Genomic DNA, 22,267 nt, shown 5'->3' with positions numbered 1-22,267 from the left:
AACATTAACACCCTCAGTACTCAGAACTTCCTTGCCAACAGCCTGTATGCCATGGTTGAATGCCTTTCACTGAGCTGGTTTCTAATGAGCCATTTACAGGTAAGTGCCCTGTTGGTTTGCCATCTTTTCTTTTTGTTTACTGGGAGGTCATATCACCTAGGAAGGGAAAATATCAATGTGGGAGGCAGATTCCACATAAAGATCAGCACAAGAAGTGCCTGTTCTACTTGGGTGCTAAACTCGACCATACCCAGTGCAACATTTATCAGTGCCTTGGGGTTCATGGCATGCACCATCCCCATGGCCCTCTTTGCCAAACTTTATATGATAAAACTTCAGTGGTATTTCATGGCTGTTTGGCTCCATCATTGCCCCTATAGCGTTTCCAGCTCCTCTGTTGCCCTATCTCAAACTCAAGTTTCATTGGTGGATTCAGAAGATCTCCTTTAATCCAAGTCTGTCTTTTCAGACTCTAACACCTACTCGAGTTTTTCACAGATGCTTCAGATCAGGGATGGGGAGCCTCCTCCAACAGTCTGAGAGTTCATGGTCTCTTGTCCCTTCATCAGATGTCAGACCACATCAACATCAAAGAGATGAGAGACCTCATTCTTGCTCTACAGGCCTTTCATTCTTGTTGAGCTCCAGGCCCTCTAAACGTTTTTATAGACAATACCACAGTCTTGTGGTACATCAAAACAAGGGAGCAAAAAGTCTTTTCTCTGCAGACTGGCTCTTCAGACCTGGGATTTTACTATCTACCATCAGATGACCCTTCAGGTGGTTTACATCCATTCAGAGCACAACCTTGTGGCAGACTGTCCGAACAGATCCAAGATGCACCCTCACAAATGGATGCTTCACAAGGACATGTTTCTGGACATTGTACATCAGTGGGGTACTCATTATGTGGATCTTTTTACCTCCCCTATGAACAGACAAACTTCCTCGATTCTGTCCCAGAGCCCCAAGAACTCTGACTTGGAAGGTGGACACCATGTCCTTTTCTTGGAAGTGAATGCTCCTGTATGTCTATCCTCTTCTTCCTCTGCTCCCCAGCATCTTGCATAAGATCATGAAAGACACAGTCAGAAATTGGATATTTTTTGCCAGTGAAACTTTTTTGTTCTTTTAGTTGTGTAAGTTAGTTTCTTTGATATAATGAAAGTGAGAGAGAAGGTACTTGTGTGTTTGTATTTACACGAGTTCACTGTATGTAAGGCTGTCAGATGTGACCATGCAAGTCCACTGACTTCAGGACACTGTAGTCAGTCCTCTGGAACTAAAAGCTTCCTTTATTCATATAACCATAAAAAGGTAAAATAGTTGTTGGTGTGGCTGAGCCAAGCAGTTAACAGCATAAGAATTTTGCTCTGCCTCAAGTTTTTCTGACAGGATTATTAGTCTTTAAACTAAAGAAACTATCTTCAAAACACATTTTTTATAAAAATAAGTAAGGTGTAAAGAAAATCCTTTTGAAAAATCAGTTTTGGAGGACTTTTTGTTGATTTTTTCCTGTCAGAAGTTTAGTTGGTCAGATGCAGCCATGAGTCAACTTAACGATTCCTCACATGAAAATGGGATGCATAAAGAACTGCAGTCTCTGGTATCGAGTGTACAAGCAATCTCACTTAAAATAGACAAATTGGAGAGCAAAATAGATACTATAAACCAATAAAATAAGAAGCAAATTGATTTATTAAGTGAATTAATCAAGAAACACAGAGATCAAGTCACATCCATGGAAGAAACTCTGACACGTGTAGATAGACTGATGGAAAATGAGAGGCGAGTTCTTGCTGAAGCAAAACACTTTTCTTTTGGATATTGAAAGCAGGTCTAGAATAAACAATATAAGGAAATGTAGTCTGCCCGAGAAGGAAGGTTACAGTAGGTTTCATTTTCTGAATACTTGGTTACCACAAATTCTGAACTTGTCAGAGTCATTTTCATTTGGGATTGAAAGAGTACATAGATACCTTTCAAACACTATCACAATAAATAACTTAACTACACTGAGATGTATAATTATTAAGTTCACTTCCACACAAGATAAAGACTTGGTTCTGAAAACAGCCTGGTCTAGCTCTCCAGTAACTCTCAATGGTAAAACAATCAGATTTGACAGTGACTGTATATCTTTAGTAATTTCTAAGAAGAAAGCCTGCATCCCATGAATTAAAAATCTTAAGAAATCAATATTCAAGGCTCAAATTCTATTTCCAGGAAAAATCAGGATTTTCCTACCTGAAGGTCAAAAAACATTTAACTGATTAGACGAAGCCCTAGACTTTTCTCAGAAAAACAACCTACTGGACAAACAGGAAGAAATGGATTGGTTATTAGCAACTTTAAAAATAAATGCAGCTAAAAATGATTGGATAACTAAAGTAAGCAACAGTAAAAAAAAAAATTCAAAGGGAAACAATAAAGAACTCATTTTCTCCTGTTTAATCCTGTTCTCTTTCTAAAACTTGTCATATCATAATATAATTACTTTGTTTCAACAACCATACATGGTCACCAGGATTTTGAAGGTAAAACTTTACTGCATTATTAAATTGATGAAACAAAAGTTTAAATAATAGCAATAATAATTAATATAGAAAAACAGCTTCATAGTATAACAGCGAGTTACTAAATTTCTTCTCCAACTGAAGTAAAATGTCATTGGGTAAATGGACCTTATCTCATTTATGCTAAAATGTAATGGGTCTGATTTTCATTTATATGCCAGTGTGCTGGGTTGTTTTCTGTTTACATTAGAGTAGTTAGAGTGTTAGGGGTTCTTATTTTGGAAATGATTGGATGTGTATATTGGTAATAATGTTTTTTAATGTAAATGCTTTCTTTTGTAAGGTTTTCTGATAATTGTTCTAACTATTTGGCTGTTTGAACTTTTTGGTTGCTTTCCATGTGCTTTAATGTAAAATAACCTTGTTCTAAAAGCAGTCTATAGCTTTTAAATGACATTAAAGCACTTTGTTTTATTCGTTTTAACTGTTGATGCTTAAAATGTTCTTGCATTTGCATAGTCGCAAGCGTTTACTTCAGCTTTTAGTAATATTTAGACAAGCTTTTCCCCGCTATAAAAACAAGTGTACCTTCAGTAACTACCCTTAATGCAATTGCGAGCTGTAAGCAGCAGATCAAAGCGAGCTGAAGCTGTGTGAAGAAGTGGACATGTCAGGAATCCAGAAATGACCTTTGAACTGCAAAAGTAAGCTCAGAAATGGAACATTAAAACGTGAATCTGTAAACGGCTATAAGGCATAGCTGTTGTTTATTATACATCTATCTTTTATTCAGAAATGTTAGTATCAAGTTAATTTTTAAAAGTTATATGAATCAGGAGAACTTGTTTTTTCTTCATCTTTGTGAAAAAATAAAAAAGGTACAAACGTATAATAAACGATGTATTAAAGCAATGGCAAGTTTTAAAGGGCAGTGTACCCTAAAACCTTTAAAGAGTTAAATAAGTTTTCTGCTCATCTTTATCCTTTTCTGCAAGACTTTTTTTAAGGGAATATCTTGATTTAAAGTAAATGTAACATAAGTATTATGAATAAAGCAATATTAAGGTTTATATTTAAGGGAAATTATTATACTTGTGATACACATTTGAAGCTGCATTCTAAATGGTTTAAAGGAAACAAATGATAGCAGAATTTCATGTTTATATAGCATGATGAATGCAGTGTAATCTAAAGCAGTTTTAAATAATTGGTACTGTATATGTACACTTAAGCAAAAAGTACTGTTACTAAGTATGTCAATGAATAATTCTATTTGTATGTGTTTTGATGAAGCTGTGTGAAAATTGTGTATTTTTACAAGTGAATACTTACAGTTCATGGTATTTTTAGGTGATATTTTGGTTTTGAACTTAGGTGATGGAATATATATTGTAAATTTTGATATGACGTCTGTGTTTACTATGGGTGGGAATGAATATATAAACAATTTTGTGTATCTGAAGCGTTTCATTATAGGCTTGAACTACTGGGTGAATCTTAGCATTAGTAACTAGTAATAAAACAGTTGGTTTGTCTGGTACTGTTGTAATATCACTAACCTGGTGCAATCTAGCTGTAACTTATTAGATCAGTTGCTGTAAATTATAGGCATCTTTAATATGTTTACACACATATATTTAATTTTAATTATTTGATTTAATGTAAGGGAATTTCGATTATTGAATGAATATGAAGACCTTATAATTTTGATTTAGATGCATTGTTAATTGGCCCTTATTTTATCTAATAACATTGAATAGATATACAAATACTGTTTAAACATAATACATTTCAAATTAATGCATATATATATATATATATATATATATATATATATATATATATGCATTAATTTATGGAATATTTATAGGTAATAGTGGAGTAATGTGGAACTAATTTACATGTCTATGATTGATCTGGAAATGTTATTTATTTCAGAGTTAATGTTTGTCTTGATATGATTGGACATAGGAAAATTGATACTATTTTGATACGTCATTAATAAATAGATGTATTCTAAGCCCTATTTAATGACTTTAACTTGTTTGGGAATTAGTATTAAGTAGCTAATTGTATAGCATTGTTAAAGGGATGCTACAATGGGTAATTTAACTTGGGAAGTGGCTACGTTTTGGAGGTAGGTGCAAATATTGGATAGAGGATGGTTTATGTGACTGTCATAAAACTAGGAATGATGCATTCCATGTTAGGGGTTGTAAATAATTTTATTGTATTGTTATTGGTTTGTTTCAAGCTTTTGTCCATAACAAAAAATGTTATTATGAACTATAGCCTAATTTATAAGTACTATTTAATTTTGCTAGACCTACTACTGTTTAGAGATGATAGTGTAGAAATGTCTTTCACTAAATGTAAATGATTTGAATAGTCCCATAAAGAGAGGTAGTTTACGTATCTTAAGTATCTCTGGTATATAGTTTTGTTTATACCAGAAACTCATTTATTAAAACAAAGATATAGACAAGCTGAATTGTAATGGATATTCAGTACTTGTAGATTCTCATTATAATACTAAAAGGAGAGGCACTCTAATACTTTGCAGACTATGCCTAAAGTTAATGATTTCTATACTGACAACAGTGGTATGATGGGATTAGTTGTGCTTCACATAGGCAAGAAAGTATATACATTTCATAGGTTCATAGATTAGTACTAAGCTAACTGCCCTTGCGAGCCATTTTAAACTTAGCCAATTATCCCTTGTGAGACTTAAACCCTGCACCTTGTGTTTGTAAGGCAAACAACTTACCCATTAAGCCATCCTCCCAACCCCTTGTTAATGTTTATTGGATTCCTGGAATTAGATCTATCGTAGCAAAGAAATATGGAGATATTATAGCTCTACATGCAAAGGTGAAATCCTATTAGCTGGGGGACTTCAATTGCATATTATCTGAAAAAGATACCACTAAAGACAAAAGACCTAAAATAACAGCTGCTGCTAGGCAACTTAATTTCACAAATACAGTGAATCTTGGAGCTATTCAAGAACTAAAATTGGCAAATACACTAAACAATACTCATTATTCATACAGATTTGGCACTCAAATAGTGATACATTTTTTCATCTAATTGACTATATTCAAAATCATAAGAAGTATCTGTGACATCCTGTCCTTTATCTGACCATAATGCCATCATATTTAAACTCAATCTAAAACCTAATGAGTTAAGATTTTGGCAAAGAATGCCATTTTATATATATATTTTTTATTAGATTAAATTAATTTACAGATTTTTTTTAATTAATTAAAAATCTATATGGACACTAATAACAATGGTGAAGTTTGTGATGCTATCTTATGGGACACATTAAAGGCTTATATTTATGGGAGAATAAAAGGTTGATATGTGTCAAAGAAGGAGTGGGATAATGAACTAAATGTTCTTCAAATGAAAATCGATAGCCTAAAATTAAAATTAAAGCCTTCAGATAGTGCCGCAACTACTGAATTGAAAATATTGAACCAAAAATATAAGGAAATACTAAATGATAAAATATCAATAAACTTAGAGAAACTTTGTCTGCAAACATATACTATAAATCCTAAAAATCTACATAGATTAGCAGTCGGGTCAAAGACTTTAAGAAACATAAGTCATGTTAAAGAAATGACATATAAAGTAGACATTAAACTTAGAAAAGCAGTAGATATCAAAGATACTCTGGAAACCTTTAGGATACATTATGAAAAAATTAGTAGTAATAATTTAGCACTAGATAATAGTAATATAACAGATATTTTTTGTTTTATATACTCTTTTGAAAAAACAACAATAGAACAAAATGATAACCTAGATAAACACATTATTCTTGAAGAACTAAAAGAACAAATATAAAGTTTGAAAAAATGAGGATCCTGGTCTTGATGGTTTAATTTTAGAGATGTATAAAATATTGCTAAAACAAAAGCGAAATGACCACAGCTGAACTATCGATTTAATATACAAAAAGAGAAAGTAAGCGCTTTTGCGATCTTTCACCGATCACTTCTTCAGACTCTGTCTTACACATATAAAACCATCAAATTTAAAATGCATTCAGACCAATCACAGACAAAATGTAATAATTCAATTACACATTTAAAGCAATGGACTATAACATTTGAAATAAAAATGGCTTAAAAAGCAATACAATTCCATAACACTTAAACATTGCATCTGTATACAAAATTCAATGTTTCAGGGGTCTAGCCTTCAAGAAGGGTTTGAGTGAGACTGCATTATTACTTATAATGGAATAAAAGTTTAAAAAAATATGAAGTAGTGTAGCTAAACAGGCTTCAAATGTTCTAATCCAAGCATTCACCTATTATCCTTTAAATGTTCTTACCAATATATCTAAGAACCAATAAAAAAGAAACACAATTCACTCATTATATGTAGCAACTGTATAAATGCTGTTTATAAGTAAATAAATAGATAAGCAGATAAATGCCTTAAATTATTAATTATTAAATGCCTTTGGCTGCAATGTATCCAAAAGAAAATTTGCCCTGCTACTTTTCTTAATATTTGATCCAGTGTTTGTAGGTCCCAATATCTTTTATTTATGAGTACATGATGATCCTTTCCATAGACTTTGCAGACCAAGCTAGTCAGGCTTATGGGCGATAGTTTCCAGGATCCGTTGAGAGCTACACCTATGGAGGGGGAGAGGGGCCACTGTTGCTGTCGCCCACTTTGGGCACAAAATCCTGTAGTGAGCTGCTGAACAACATGTTTGGGTTTATGAATATCCAGTGAGATTAGTTTATGGTCTGATCTTACCAGTGAGGGATACACTCTGGTCTGGAGCACAGAGTCCCCATGTTGGTGATGATCAGGTCCAGTATGTTTTCCCTCTTGTGGGTGTGAAGTGTTTGTTTTCATGCATTTTTGTTTTTTAAATTTCTAGGAACCTTGGCTATAAACTGGAAGGCAGTTTTACCCACTGTGTTTGTTAGACATGGATAGTCTCTGATGCTGCTTTGCCTGGTTTTGCCACTGGACCTGAGGTGTGAATATCTGAACTCCCCCTCTCCTTTCTCCTTTTGTGGTCTAACCAGTTTTGGGAAAAAAAGCATGGTATGAGGCTGGTATGTAGTGGTAGTGCTGCTCGGAGCCCTGAGTTTCTGTTCTACATTGCACAGATATCGGTTGTTCTCCATGCTAAGGAGAGTTTCGGAAAAGTGCATCTTGAGGGTTTAGACTTCAGCTGAGGCATACATTACCTTAGTTCTTATTCCTTGTGATACCTATGGAGGTGGGGTTTGTCTTTTGTGCCTTGGGCCTTGCCTAAGGGGGTAGCACTCCTTTCAGAAACATTCAAAAATACTTCTGGATGCCTGCATAGCTCAGTGAAAAAGAATTTTAGATTGAGTATCCTGATTGTTTTTCTTTAAAATGTAGTGTGACAGGATTGGAAACAACTGCATTTTTGTGTCTATTATAAGACCGTATTCTTTTAAGTGCCCATTACGTTCTTTGGTCTTTGTAAAACTTTTCACATAGGTATTTAAGCCTATATACCACTGCTGTTTGATAGCAATTTTTGTTAATAAGTTAATAACTTTAAAACAGTGAATGTCAATAATCAGGTCCTGGGTATCATCAAAATGTGAGCAAATGATACAACCATTGCAATTCTGATATCTGTTCCCAGCCACCCTCAGTATTCTTGAGCAGGACTTAAATCATCTCATTTAGTAGGAGCATTTTTATAAAAAATTTTCAAAATAATAGTTTTGGAAATTTCATATAAGATAGCTATGTAACATTTCTCTTTCAGTATCTGAAAAATACTCTCCATGAAGGGTACATATATACATATATACTTCTAAAATCTCTCTCTGATAATAGTCGCCTTTCACCTACCCAGCATGGTTTTGTCCCACTCACAGCACTATGACATCCCTTCTTTCTTTTACAGATACTGTGTGAATAAAGCCCTGGATGCAGGCCTACTTACCTCAGTCATCTTATTAGACCTATCCAAGGCTTTCGACATAGTGTCACATTCTAAATTGCTGCAACAATTAGAAAATCTAGGCTGTTCTGCAAACTCCCTAACATGGTTCTCAAGCTGTCTAAATAATGGAAAACGGTATGTTAGATGGCAAAACAAACAATCCAAATACCTGCCCAACAATACAAGAGTCCCACAAGGATCTGTTTTGGAGCCACTGCTTTCAGTATATTCATTAATAATCTTCACGAAGCATGCCAACATAGCATACTCATTCAGTATGCTGACGATTCAACCATCATCTCCTCCTACAACAATCTCTCCGATCTCCAATTATCTATTGAGACTTGGCTAAATGACACACAACTATTACTTAACCCCACAAAATCCAATCTCCTGCTTTTCTCAACAAAACCTCCTATCTCAGACTTCAACATTTTCTCAAACAATAACACAAAAATTGAAATAGTGAAGACAGCAAAATTACTAGGCATAACTATTGATGATAAACTCACCTTCAAGCAACATATTCTAAATACAATTAAAAAAACTCACTTCAAACTAGGGAAACTCTACTGTCACTAACTGTATATGGATAACTCAACTAAATTGAAACTTGCTAACTCTCTGCTTATGCCTTCCCTCCTCTATGGAAGCCCCATTTTTACTAACCTCCCCACATCCCTCTCCAATAAAATTTAAATCCTGCTATTACAAAATAGCTAAATTTGCCTCAGAAATGACAAACCGCTCACACCATTGCTAAGCCATCTCTGAATTGAAATGGCATGAATTCCCCCACTACCTACAGTACAACCAACTAACTCTTGCTCATAAACTAATATTCAAACCTAACAACTGCCCAGCACTCCAGTCTATCCTACAGTCACACATCCCAACCCGTAACCTACGGTCTACTAATAAACACCAATTAAGTGCAACTAAACCCAAAAAAGAGCTGGTCAAATCATATACTCTCACAGCATTGCAAAACTTTGGAATGCTCTGCCTCCCCACATCACTCAACTAGATTCTTTAAAATATTTTAAAACTGCACTAAAGACTACTGTCTCAACAATCCAATCTGTTCCTGCCTAATTACGTCCAAACCACCTTAAACGCTATACCATGCTCATCTTATCTCTACCTAATTCATCCACTGTAAATACTCAGTTATGGAACTTACATTTTGACTTGTATTACACTTTTGAAATTGTATTTTGAATTTTGTATTAAATAAATAAGTAAATATATGCAAGTATTTCAAGCACGGGCGTTAATGCATTTCTAACGTGCCAACATACCAAAACAGTTGTTCCCATAATAAGTCTCTAGGCTGTTCTTAAAAATGTCTAAACTAATACTTGCTTTAATGTAATTTGTTTGTCTGTTCAATGCATCAGCTACTCTCTGAGAACCAATTAGTTCACTCCTCATTCCCACAGAATCTTCTACATAGGCTGTTTTATGATTTTCTATTACTTTTTGATAACCCCAAACATTCCCGGAGGTAGTTGTCTCAGTGCCCTATATACCTGAATTTAATCTCCTCTTAAACATCTGTATGGGAGACTGTACAAGTTCAGATATTTTAGTCATTCATAATAACTTAAATTTTTACACACATGGATGCCTTTGGTATATTTCTGCTGTACTGTTTCCAGTTTACTCATGCTTGTTTTTTTATAAGGTTTTCATATTGCTATTCTATACTCAAGTTTGCGTTTAATGTAATTAACCAGCAATGACTTCATCATTTCTGATTTCCTGGACATTAGTATAATTAACCAATTAGTTGATATGATTAGAAAAATTCAAAGCTGGATCTACTCATATACCCAGGTCCTTAAATGAATCTACAGTTTCATTTGCTGTTTGCTTTGTTATGTCTCCCAAATCTCATATGCTTAGTTTTTGATTTATTTATCACCATATTATTTTGCTGTGCACAAAAGGTCAATTTAGTGAAGTTGTTCTTTGTGTTTCCCTGTTGCAGTCATCACACTTGGGTTATCCTGCCAGGGGTAGCCCTCAGTTGGCCCGAATACCAGATGCTTAGTATTTCTGTGTTGGTTGCTGTCGCTCCAGGACTGATATCAGATCGTCAGTGGTATAAAAACAGGCAGACAACATCATTACATCAGTCTTTCTTGCAGAGGAGCCTGAAGCAAAAGCAGTTCACATGAGTGCCTGTCAGCCACTACCTGAGTTTTCATTTCTGAAATTGAAGTTGAAGTCTTCTAAAGCTAAGTACCCCATTGGGGATCCTTTTTTATTGCTCTAAACGATGTCAGAAAAAGTTAACAATTGGCTCGCCTGTGGAAAGCAAATACCATACCGAGATTTCCATTCTTACTGTGTCACCTGTTTAGGCCCAGACCACGACGTCCCTCGCTGCCAGTTTTGTACCTTGTTCAATGCCCGAACTATTCGTTGTTAGGCCCTTATTGTAGCTAAATACTTTCTCTCTCAATCTCCATATTCTGAAATGGCTTCAGTAAGCCATCCAACTAACGATCTTCTGAAAAAACATAAGGATAAAGACAGAGACTGCACAGGTCCAAAGCTGCTTATGACCGTCACCAGTTCACGGTTACTCAGTGAGGCGCTTTCACAGCCCCTGATGCCCGCATTGATGGATTCACAGGCCACTACCGAGACCCATTCAGAGTCCAGTATGCTGCGAGACTCTTCTTTGACTACGGAACCTGTGGATGTCTCTACCTTGGATGGGTCCAAAGCCGCTGTGTAGGCACCGGCTTCTGAGGAAGTTCTTAGCACTAGCAATATTCGACACAAACCGACTTCTTTCACGTCTTCAGTTCTTTCTAGAACTACCGATTTTCTAGGGCCCAGAGTACGAGCTACGCCTAAAAAAAATGACCCACACTCATGCACCTGCTTCCTTGCCACAATGACAGATGCTTAAAATGGTGGAAGACCTTATCATTCTGATTAGGGGAAGCCAGCCTTCTCCTGCTAAAAGAAAGAAACTTGTCCCCAGCAGCTTTATCTGACCAAGAGTCCGACGACTCTGAGGTTTCTGATTATGAAAATATGCCATTATCTGCTTATGAGGATTCAGATGCAGAGGAATCCATTCCTTCTGCCTCTCCTACAGAGGATTTTTCTTTTGGTGAAACCCTACATACTTTGAGAGAGCATTTCCATTATGAATACCAGGATCATCCTCAGTCCAAAAAGAGACTCTGGGAATTTTTAGATTTACCACAGCACAGACCCTTAGCTATCCCTCCAGTTCTTGATGTTGTGGATGATATCTTTATGGAATCCAGTCTAACTGCTGATACTTTACCTCCTGCTCCCAGGAAACCTGACAGGTATTAGAGTTCTTGACTCACATAAATTTCTTTTCAAGAATCCTACTACTGACCCAGAGGTCATCTCTCAAGGGCCTAAAGGAATAAAAGCAACCACAGCTAAGAATCCCACCCCCTCGGACAGGGATTCTCAAGCCTTAGACAGATGGGGTGAAAAAATATATATACCTCTGCAACTCTTGCCATTAGAGCATTAAATGGTCAGTTCCACATGCTGAAATACCAGCAACATACCATGGAACTCATTAAACAAAAATTATCTAACTTCCCTGACTGTTCAGAAAATAAAGATTTACAGGAACTTGTGCATTCTGCAAGCCAGTATGCATACCCTGCAATGTGGTTTTGACGCCCTAGAAGCATCCTGCAGGGATGGTCACAGGTTCTTTTCTTAGAAGGCATGCTTGGCTTAAGGAACAGACCTTGCCAGATCATGTCAAATCAAAATTATTGGACGCACCAATGAATAAAGAAAATCTGTTTGGCACCAAAGCAGAAGAGCTTTTAAAAAAGATGGAAGAAAAAGCTAAGTCTATGCAGACAGTTAAAGACTTTTTGCAAGTTCAGCCTCCATGATTCAGTAGACATTGCCCCTCAAAACATTGGTCCTTTCCAGCCCCCTCAAGGCCACCTCAGATTTGACCTAGTGGAAATAGACACCCCCCCCCAGTCAGCAGTCTCAGGGTATGCAGAGATCTAAGCATTGGAGTACCTCCACTTCTAAACCAGGGATGCTAAGCCACCCCCTTATGGAAAGAATTCACAATGACTTCTCAACTCCTCCTCTCACCTCTGCCCATCTGCTTATGTCCCTAGGAGGAAAACTTGCCTCCCATGCAAAAAACTGGGCATCCATCACCAGCGATCGATGGGTCCTTAACATAGTGTCCCAGGGGTACAAATTTTATTTCCACGTGCTTCCAACCCCAAAGGGGGTTCCCAGATCTTCCTCCAAACCAGTGGGCAGAGGCACAAAACCAAGTTAATTCCCTGCTCTCCATGAGGGCAATTCAGCCTGTTCCTGCAGATCAGATAGGCCAAGGGTTCTCTTCCAGACTTTTTCTGGTACCCAGAAAAGAGGGCACCTGGTACACAATCTTAGATCTATCAATTCCAAACACCTTCCTGGTGGTACCAAAATTCAGAATGCTCACCCTGCAGCAGCTTCTCCCTATGCTGTCCAAAGATGCCTGGTTAGCCACTCTAGACCTCAGAGGCCTACCTGAATATCCCAATCAGAGATTCTTGCAGGAAATATTTACGTTTCAGGGCAGGATCTATACATTATCAGTTCTCTGCACTTCCCTTTGGCTTATCCACTGCTCCCAGAGTTTTCACAAAATGCCTGGCTCTAGCCATACCTTTTTGCAGACAAAGAAATATTCACATTTACCCTTACTTGGATGACTGCCTGATTCCAGCAGACAGTCAGGAAAAGCTGTTACAACACCTGACATTTGTAAAGGACCTAGTAACCTCTCTGGGGTACACTATCAATGAAAAGAAATCCAAACTAGTCCCCAGTCAAAAAATTGTGTTCCTGGGAGCAAGCCTGGTTACAGCATCCCAGATGGCATTTCTAACTCCAGAAAAACAAGCCTATCTGACAGGCTACTTCTCTCAACTGGCCACCAGAACCCAGTCATCCACAAGGAAAATCATGCAAGCTCTTGGGTTCATGGCCTCCTGCATTCTACTAATTTCATATGCCAGACTGAATATGAGAAAACTTCAGTGGTACTTAAAAAGCCTTTGGTGTCAACATTCTCAAGATCTGAAAACTATTATACCTATGATATCTTGTCTAAGGAAAGATTTTCTTTGGTGGGAAGCAGCATGCAATCACAATGAGTGACTTCCCTTTTTACAACCCCACGCCACCCAGACCCTAACCATAGATGCGTCAGACTATGCCTGGGTTGCTCATCTGGACATCAGATGCATTCAGGGCCACTGGAGCCCAAACCAAATTCATCTGCACATCAACCAAAAAGAGATGCTAACTGTTCAGCATGCTCTGACAGCTTTCAGATCCCTGCTGTCTCCGGGGCCTCTACTAATCAAAACTGACAACACCACAGTAATGTGGTACATCAGCAAGCAGGGGGGAACCCACTCTTACCCACTGTGCAGGCTATCCATGACCCTTTGGAACATGGCCTCAGCCATGCATATTCACCTGCAAGCTCAATTTCTGCCAGGCAACCAAAACTCTCTGGCAGACAACTTCAGCAGAAACCTCCTAGACCCACACGAGTGGCAATTAGACCACAGCACCTTCAGCCTTGTGACCCAAAAATGGGGTACCCTGAAGGTGGACCTATTTGCCTCCCCCTACAACCAACAGCTGAGCAAATACTGTACCAGGGAACCTCACACCAAGGCCTGGTAAGTGGATGCCCTATACTTCCAGTGGGAAAACCTCTGAATCTATGCATTTCCCCCTCTACCTCTTCTCACCAGAGTATTACTCAAAATAAGGGAGGAAAGACCAAGGGCAATCCTGATTGTCCCAGACGGGCCATGCCAACACTGGTACCCACTACTGCACAGTCTGTCCCCATTGCCCCCATGGCACCTCCCCCAGATTCCAACTCTCCTGACTCAGCAGGAGGGAGAGGTCTTGCATGCACAGTTGCAGACCCTGAACCTAGCAGCCTGGCTTATTCCTTAACTTCTTCTCCAGTGGCCAGCTTAAGCGAACAGGTCTTGGTTGTCATACATGAAGCCAGATGTCCCAGTACTAGAAAATCCTATGCTGACAAGTGGAAAAGGTATTGTTCCTGGATCCAGACTAAAGGAGCTGACCCAGCACAGCCCTCCTTACCTCTCATCCTGGATTACCTAGCAGACCTATCCACAGGGGCCTATCCTTCTCTTTCATTAAAATCCATGCCTCTGCCATCTCTGCACATTACAGTACTGAGCCACCTCTCTTCTCATACCCTGTCATCAAGCAGTTCCTGAGAGAGTCCAACAACTTAAGGCTACCAAGAAGAGCCCTTACCCCTGCTTGAGGCCTTAATGTTGTGTTGGAAAAGCTCACGCTCCTCCACTTTGAGCCTGAAGCTTCAGCAGAGTTAAAATTCCTCTCTTCGAAAACAGCCTTGCTTCTGGCCATCACTTCAGCTAGAAGAGTGTCTGAGCTACAAGCACTTATGGTTGTGGAACCTGTCTTCATTTTTCATGCTGAAAGGGTCTCCCTCAGGAGTAACCCAACTTTCATGCCTAAAGTGGTGTCCAGTGTGGCTCTCAACCAATCTGTTCATTTTCCCAACTTTTTCCCTAAACCTCAAAATAAGGGGGAAAGGATCCTGCACTCTTGGTGTGCAGAGACAGCTCAGATTCTACCTGGGATAGGACTAAGCCCTTTAGGAAATCTGACCAGGGTGGGTAAGCATTCTTGCAATGTGGTTTTGATATGCTGTAGGAGCCTCTAGGGTGGCTGGGCTGCCACTGGGTCAGTCTTCAAGAGCACGCCTGGCGGTGGGATCGAATTTATCTGACCATGTTAAGACAAGGATTTTAGATGCCCTTTGCAATCTGATGTGTTGTTTGGTTCTCCTGTTGAGGCAGTCTTAAAGAAAAATGGAAGACAAGGCTAAGTCTATGCAGACTGTAAAGATAATTACCCAAGACAGATGGGTATTTTATCTACCCTCAACACTTATCTGGACATTCCCAAGTTCAAAATTGACGCGTTACAACAGCTCTTACCTGGCTGTGCAGAGATCATTGGGTAACTTTGTTGGATCTCAACTGGCTGGGACTTCTCATTATCAGTTCTCTGCATTGCCCTTTTCTGGGTGTAAGACTGAATACAGCATCCCAGATGGCCTTTTTGACCCCGGAAACAAAAAGATCTTTTCCCTTTTACTTTCACAATTGTGTCATCAGGCTCAGGGCTGACTGCAACAGTCCTTCAAGCCTTGGGGTTCATGGCATCTTGTATTCTGGTGCTTCCAATGCCACAAATGCCAAACTGCATATGAGGTATCTCAAATGGTATCTCAAACAACACTGTAGCAGTACTGACACTGTTCATTCAAATAAATAATACCTTGCAAAAGGAGTTGTCAGATTCTAACGACAGATGCCTCAGACAGAGCTTGGGGAGCTCATCTGAATGGAAGTGGATACAGACACAACATCTACATATCAACCTGAAGGAGAATGTTAGCAGTCCAGTTGCATTAATAACTTTCAAGAGGTACTGTTTCCAGGGCAGGTGTTGATTCTAACAGAACACAACACTCATGTGGTCCTCTATGCAGGCAAGCAATGATTTTGTGGAGACTGCTCTCAGTTTACAGCTAAATCTTTCAGGCAAGGGTTTCTGCAGGAGCACAGAACTCACTGACAGATGTGTTGAGCAGACGAATATGGATCCCACGAGGGTGGATGATCCCTCATGTATTTCAAGAAAGATGACAGTGTCATGAACTCCAGACATAGATCTGTTCGGTTCGCTTCTCCAACTACCACCAGCTGCCAAAGTTTTGCACGAAAGGTTTCCATCCAGCTTGGAAAGTGGATGCTCTCTCTTCTTTCAATCAATCATGTGCATGTTTCCATCTTTCCCTCTCTACTTTCCTCACCTCCCAAGGGGGCTGCTACTAAAGGCCAGAGGATGATTTTGATAGCTCCAAGATTGGCTCCAGATACAGCATTGGTAAGCACTGAGAAGCCTGGTAAGTGTACGAGATAAATGGAAGAGATTTTTATTTTTGAGTGCAGCAAGGATTTTGATGCTCTGCAAGAAGGGTTTCTGAGTTGGTTGAGCCTTTCTTAATTTTCCATAAGGATAAAGTGGTTCCTAGTGTGGCTTTAAAACCAAACTATTCATTTACCCTTTTTATGCAAATCCCCAAGATAAAGGGGGGAAAATTTTTTTTATCTTTTTAGATGTACACAGGCAGTTGCGACATTATTTGGACAGACTAAAAAGGTTCAGGGTCTCAGCAGTTATTTGTTGTTTTTTTTTGAGTCTTGTAAGTGCTCAAAACCTGTGTCCCATTTCTAACTATTTTGTCTTTGCATTTTCAATTTTTATTCTGGTCATGGTATTCCCATCATGGTAAGGAGATTCCAGCTGGGATTAGGCCTACTGCCACTGACAGCTTTTTGAGGGGGTGGCTTTTATTTGATGGCAACTAGGCAGCTACTTGGAGTTCAGTGCTTTACCTTCACTGCATACTTATCACCTACCACTCTGCTTATTCTAAATCTGTACACTTGGCTGGCTTTTGCCACTGCCAAGTCTCCTTCCTTATTGTTTGGCCATCCTCCCTTTATAGATTGACTGCAGCAATGTGAGATGAAGAACATAGTACAGTTTTGTACCTACCCATAAATGTAGATGTTCAAGAAGACATTGCATTACCCTCCTTCCCTCCTGTAGTTAGAGGCGGTTGTTGGTTTGGGTTTGTAAATATGGTATATTGTATATTTTGTACATTTTTTTAGCTAGGTTGGGGGGTTGTTTTTGCTGTTTTTTTTGGTTTTGATTTTTCTTTTCTAGGGTCTTCATGGACAGAAAGAAAAGACTGAGGGTCCTGATGTCAGTCAAATGCGCCTGACCGACGATCGCCGCCTTATACTTTGATAGGCCGACCCGAGGACAGCAGGAGCGGACCCAAGTGTAAGGACTGCAGCAATGTGGATCTTCGAACATCTACATTTATGGTAGGTACAAAACTGTACTTTACTAGTCAACTTGCACCAGGGGCAGAGTGCAAAGCCATATCAAAACAAACCATCTCCAAACGGATGGCACACCGCATCCATTTCTGTTACAAACACCATGGGAAACCACCCCCACAGGGGGTCAGAACACATTCTACTAGGGCAAATTCAACCCCTACAACCTTTCTGAGAGGGGTCCCTACCAGGGACATCCTGGAAGTGGCAACATGGAGTTCTGTCATACCTTCACCAAGCATTACCACCTGCCTATCTTTTCAAAATCCAGGGCAGGGTTTGCAACCGCAGTCCTGCAGGGCATACTAGCCAGCCCAAACTCTTCTTGACTGCCTCCACCCGTTCCTCAGCTTTGGGAGTCAACCCAAGTGTGATGACTGCAATAGTGAAACACGAAGAACATAGTACAGTTGTGTACACTTACCATAAATGTAGATGTTCAAGTGTATTCACTGTTGCAGTCCTGGTTTCCCACCCTCCAGCCCCCTTGTCTCTCTCTTCCTCACCCTTACAGGGCTATTGGTATTTACTTTCTACTGGTGGTGTTACTCCACCATAACTTAGCTCCCTATTGGGGGCTCCTGACATTTGGGGCAAGAAAACCTGATGTAATGGTGTCAACTGCCTGTTTTTATACCACTGATGATCTGACGTCAGTCCTGGAGTGACAGCAACTGATGCAGAAATACTAAGCCTCTGGTATTCGGGCCGACTGAGGGCTACCCCTAGCAAAAGATAACCCAAGTGTGATGACTGCAACAGTGAATACACTCGAACATCTACATTTATGGTAAGTGTACACAACTGTACTTTCTTTTGTAGACATGCCCTATCTGTAACGCATGTAATCAATTTGTTCAATTTCAAGTCGTCATCATTCAGTCTGTAGAGCATCTCAGATGAAAAAGATAAGTCTGAAAGATGCAATATAAATATGTATGGGCCTAGGACTGAGCCCTGTGGGACACCCTGGCTGGAACCAAGAATAATTTCACTTGTCCTTTTGCTGTATGATACTTGCCATATCTTATTTGTAAGGCATGCAGCTATCAATTTTTATCAAGAGCACATCAATACCTAGCTGTTCTAATTTATTGATCAGTGTTTTGTGTATGGCTCCATCAAATGCTGAAGGTAAATTGTGATGTGATGTAATTTATATAGAGTTTTCATTCATAGCTGTTATATTGTTATAGAACATCATGTTACAGGTAGTAATAGAGCTGTTTTCATCATATGCATACTTATATATGGTTTCAAGCCTTAACCTTTACACTTCTGACAATAACCTATCTAGTATTACCTCCTCTATTATTTTTCCTCAATGTAAAGTGAGTTAAAGGGTCTGTATGACTCTGGGTTTGTCCTACTCCCCCTTCCCTTAAAGACAGGTTTAGTAAGCACATATATTTAATCTTGAAAAATCTCCCTATATTTATTCACCCTAGTAAATAATAGATATAATGATACTGTAAGTTCATTTTGAAGTGTTCTCAGGTCATTATTACTAATCTTGTCTCCTCCCTGTGCTTTGTTTGGATCCAGTTTGCATAATTCTTTTTCAATATAATCTAATTTGATTTCAATATCTAAGTTTACCTGGATTCCACTAGGACACTTCTTCACCCCCTTTGTGAAGCCAAACTGTTTTACAAAATATTTTTTAAATACATCTATAATCTCTTGTCTCTGAGAATAAATTTTAGAATCTACACGCAGTTTATCAATTTGTATGTCTTTACTCTTTCCATCTCTTATTAATCTATAAAACGGTTTCCTATTATGCTCAATATCTTTATATAAATTTTCTTCAATTTATTCTTGATCTTGTCTCACACTGTTCTTAATTTCTTTATCCAGCTCATTTATTCCAGTTTTCAAAGTTGTAGTTCATCCTGTTTTCTATTTCTCATATTTTTGTTTCTCACCTTAATCTGTTATATAATTTAAAACAAAGCTGGGTTATTTTTTTCACGTTCTTGATATTTCCCATTTTCTTGTGTCTATAACTTATATAAAATTTGAAAGCCAGACATTTTGCAGCTTTAAGGCCCAAGAGCAGAATAAGTAGTTGCCTGTAGTGTTTGTGACATGTCAGAAAATTCCGTTTCACAATTTAGTTATGGCAGAATCATTCATTGTCTGAAGAATATGCCCATCAACGTGGTACTTGCATAACCAAGAGCTGATTATTTAACAGCCCTCATTGTCTGCCGACTGCATCAAGTTTCAGTTCCATATACAGTGGTGAATGCTTTTGAAGGGTGAAAGGTATTTCCTGTCCTGGGAACTGAAGGTTTTGCTAGTTCACTAGAAAACTGATAGATTTCTCAAGTATCATTTGATTTATGTGTATGATGGAAGAAACACTTAAGCACAGAAAACATCCTGTGGTTTAAAATGTGCCTTTTAATATTGGACAGTAAATTAAGCAAAATTTGAGGGCATTGTGTTTTTCAAGTTAACATTGTTTATTAAGTGATAATGCATTTTTTTCAGGCTGACATTTGTTTCTGACACTGTTATTTTTGAAAGTGTTTAGTTGGCTTGTTGGCCTATAAATTGATAATTTATTTGCTTAGCTAGTGATCTGTCTTGAGATTATTGCTGTTTTAAGTTGACTGCTGTGAACATAGCAGTCAGCTTTGTGTTGTAATAAGCAATCTTTCATCAAATGTTTAATATCTACAGCAAGAGAGCTACTGATAAACCGTTTTCTAAGTACAATGGGTAGTTTTAGGCCTGCCCTTTCTTTTTCCAGATGCAGACCTTAAATGCAGCAAACAGTGACACACACACACACACACACACACACACACACACACACACACACACACACACACACACACACAAGGCAAAGGCCGCTTTCAGTGTTGTCACTGGTTCCTTAAAATGCTAGCAGTATTTAGAATGCTAATGAATAAACTGGTACGGATTCAAAAATGTGTTGACTCTCAACCTCTTAGGGCAAGAATTCTGCCAGAAATAATGGAGGGCGAAAGGCCCCAAAAATGAACAATTTTAAAACATTGCTCTTATAAAGTCAGAAAAATGGAATAATAGGTTTTGTATTAGCATGCATTTTCTGAAGGGTATGAAGTCAGAAATTCAAATGTCTCATTATTTAATGACTTCCGTTCTCAGTGACTTGCCAGAAAACCACAGATTTTATGAGGAAAAGACTAAAAATATGAGGCAAAATCTGGACAATTGAGAGGGTGCGATGCATTTCTATTCATCAAAATCTCACGTGGTGATGTGGTGTGTTGTGAAACAAGACATGCTCTAGCTTTGTAGTTTAAAAAATGGTGCCTTTACAGTCTCAGCAGTGTTGGACTGGTCCTGACTTCTCTGCGTTGCAGAGTATCATGTTAGTATTTTTTTCTTGCCTGCAAATTTTCTGTGGGTTTATCTTTAATAAGGTAATGTTTACAACAGTACAGTTCATACCTCTCAACTGATCAGAATTTTGCAGAATGTCTAATTTTTGTTTTATAGTTTGGTCTGATCCTTATAAAATTTCTGGTTTCTGGTAAACTGTTGAATAGTAAGGTCACTAAAAAAAAGCAGGCATCAGAGTTTCAGGTTTCATAGCCTTTAGAAAATGCATATTAATGCAAAATATATTATTCTAATAACGTTCTATGTTTTACAAGAGCAATGTTTAAAATCTTTCCCTGATTTTGGGCCTTTGTCTCCTCATTAATTTTGGCTTTGTCCAGATTTCTGTATGGAAACACTTTTATCAGTTAATTTGCCACACCTTAGCCACGATTCTTTTTTAGCAATGAAGTTTCACAGCCACCCTTCACCTTTGAATAGTCTGAGGGTAAAGAACTGCAGGGAGAACCATAACCAGCATTTCTTTAACATGGCATTTTCCCCCTTTTGTAATATCTTTTGGTATGTGTTGTGGCAGTGTTAATTTTTTCCTGCTTTTCAGAAATGAAAGGAATTTGTTTTACTCTGTTAATACATAACACTTTTGATTGTAGTCTCACCCCAAGATGAGATACATTTTTATTGTTACTGCTGCTTTTCTGTTTTCTGCACCTAGAGTATTTTTGGAGAATTCCAACAAAGCAGAGAGAAGGCGCTACCATCTGATGCTTTGCGTAATGCCATGGCTGAAACTTTTAAAGAAGAACATCGATTCCAGTTAGGGTTTATGGATGATGCAGCAGAATTCTTTGTGAGTACATTTGCTTAATCCATACCATTAATTTGTAGCACTGTCTTGTCCTCATATTTTGAAGCTGTAAACATTATGGACATACTGTGCATGTCATGCCCATGTTTGCTTGATATCAGTGAGGAGGACTGCTCTGTTTATTTATTTAATTTGGTTAGTTAAATATATGTAGAAGCTTGGGTGTGGCACATTTTACCTTTGTGGGTAATGGAAAAAAAAAACTGAGTGGTACTACTACACCTCAAATGGATTTTTATTTATTTCTCTTTTGTTAAGCTGACAGTTGGGGGGTGGTCTAATATCCCTTTTCAAGCATGACCCATGTCACAGATGCAGAAACCTTAGAGCCATTAAAAGTTATAAAAATTCACAGAGCAATTGAATGAGCAGATTTACAGAGCTCATATTTCTTTATAGCTTCAAGTTAGCACGTAAAATAATTAAGGGAGAAAATATTATAGGCATAAGAGGGTACTATGTAGATGGGATGAAGTGATTTAATGAATGTTTTATAAATAAAAGATGGCTATGGGAAGTAGAATTGGTCTAA

The 22,267-nt window shown here is 38.2% G+C and overlaps 1 protein-coding gene across 2 annotated transcripts in view; it reads left to right on the top strand.

Annotated features, from left to right (window-relative positions):
• The window catches only part of USP53 (ubiquitin specific peptidase 53), a 1,362,943-nt gene that overhangs the window by 604,683 nt on the left and 735,993 nt on the right, over positions 1 to 22,267 (top strand). For both annotated transcript variants that reach the window (XM_044061652.1, XM_044061653.1), the window contains exon 4: positions 21,583 to 21,717. In XM_044061652.1, coding sequence (XP_043917587.1) covers positions 21,583 to 21,717 — 135 coding nt within the window. The remainder of the gene's footprint in view (positions 1 to 21,582; positions 21,718 to 22,267) is intronic.

The sequence above is a fragment of the Protopterus annectens genome, chromosome 2.part0 (assembly GCF_019279795.1).
Source record: "Protopterus annectens isolate FY-2018-M chromosome 2.part0, PAN1.0, whole genome shotgun sequence".
Classification (NCBI taxonomy): Eukaryota; Metazoa; Chordata; order Ceratodontiformes; family Protopteridae; genus Protopterus; species Protopterus annectens.
Note: the sequence above shows the minus strand (reverse complement) of the source record. Positions and strands in the feature narration are given on the sequence as shown.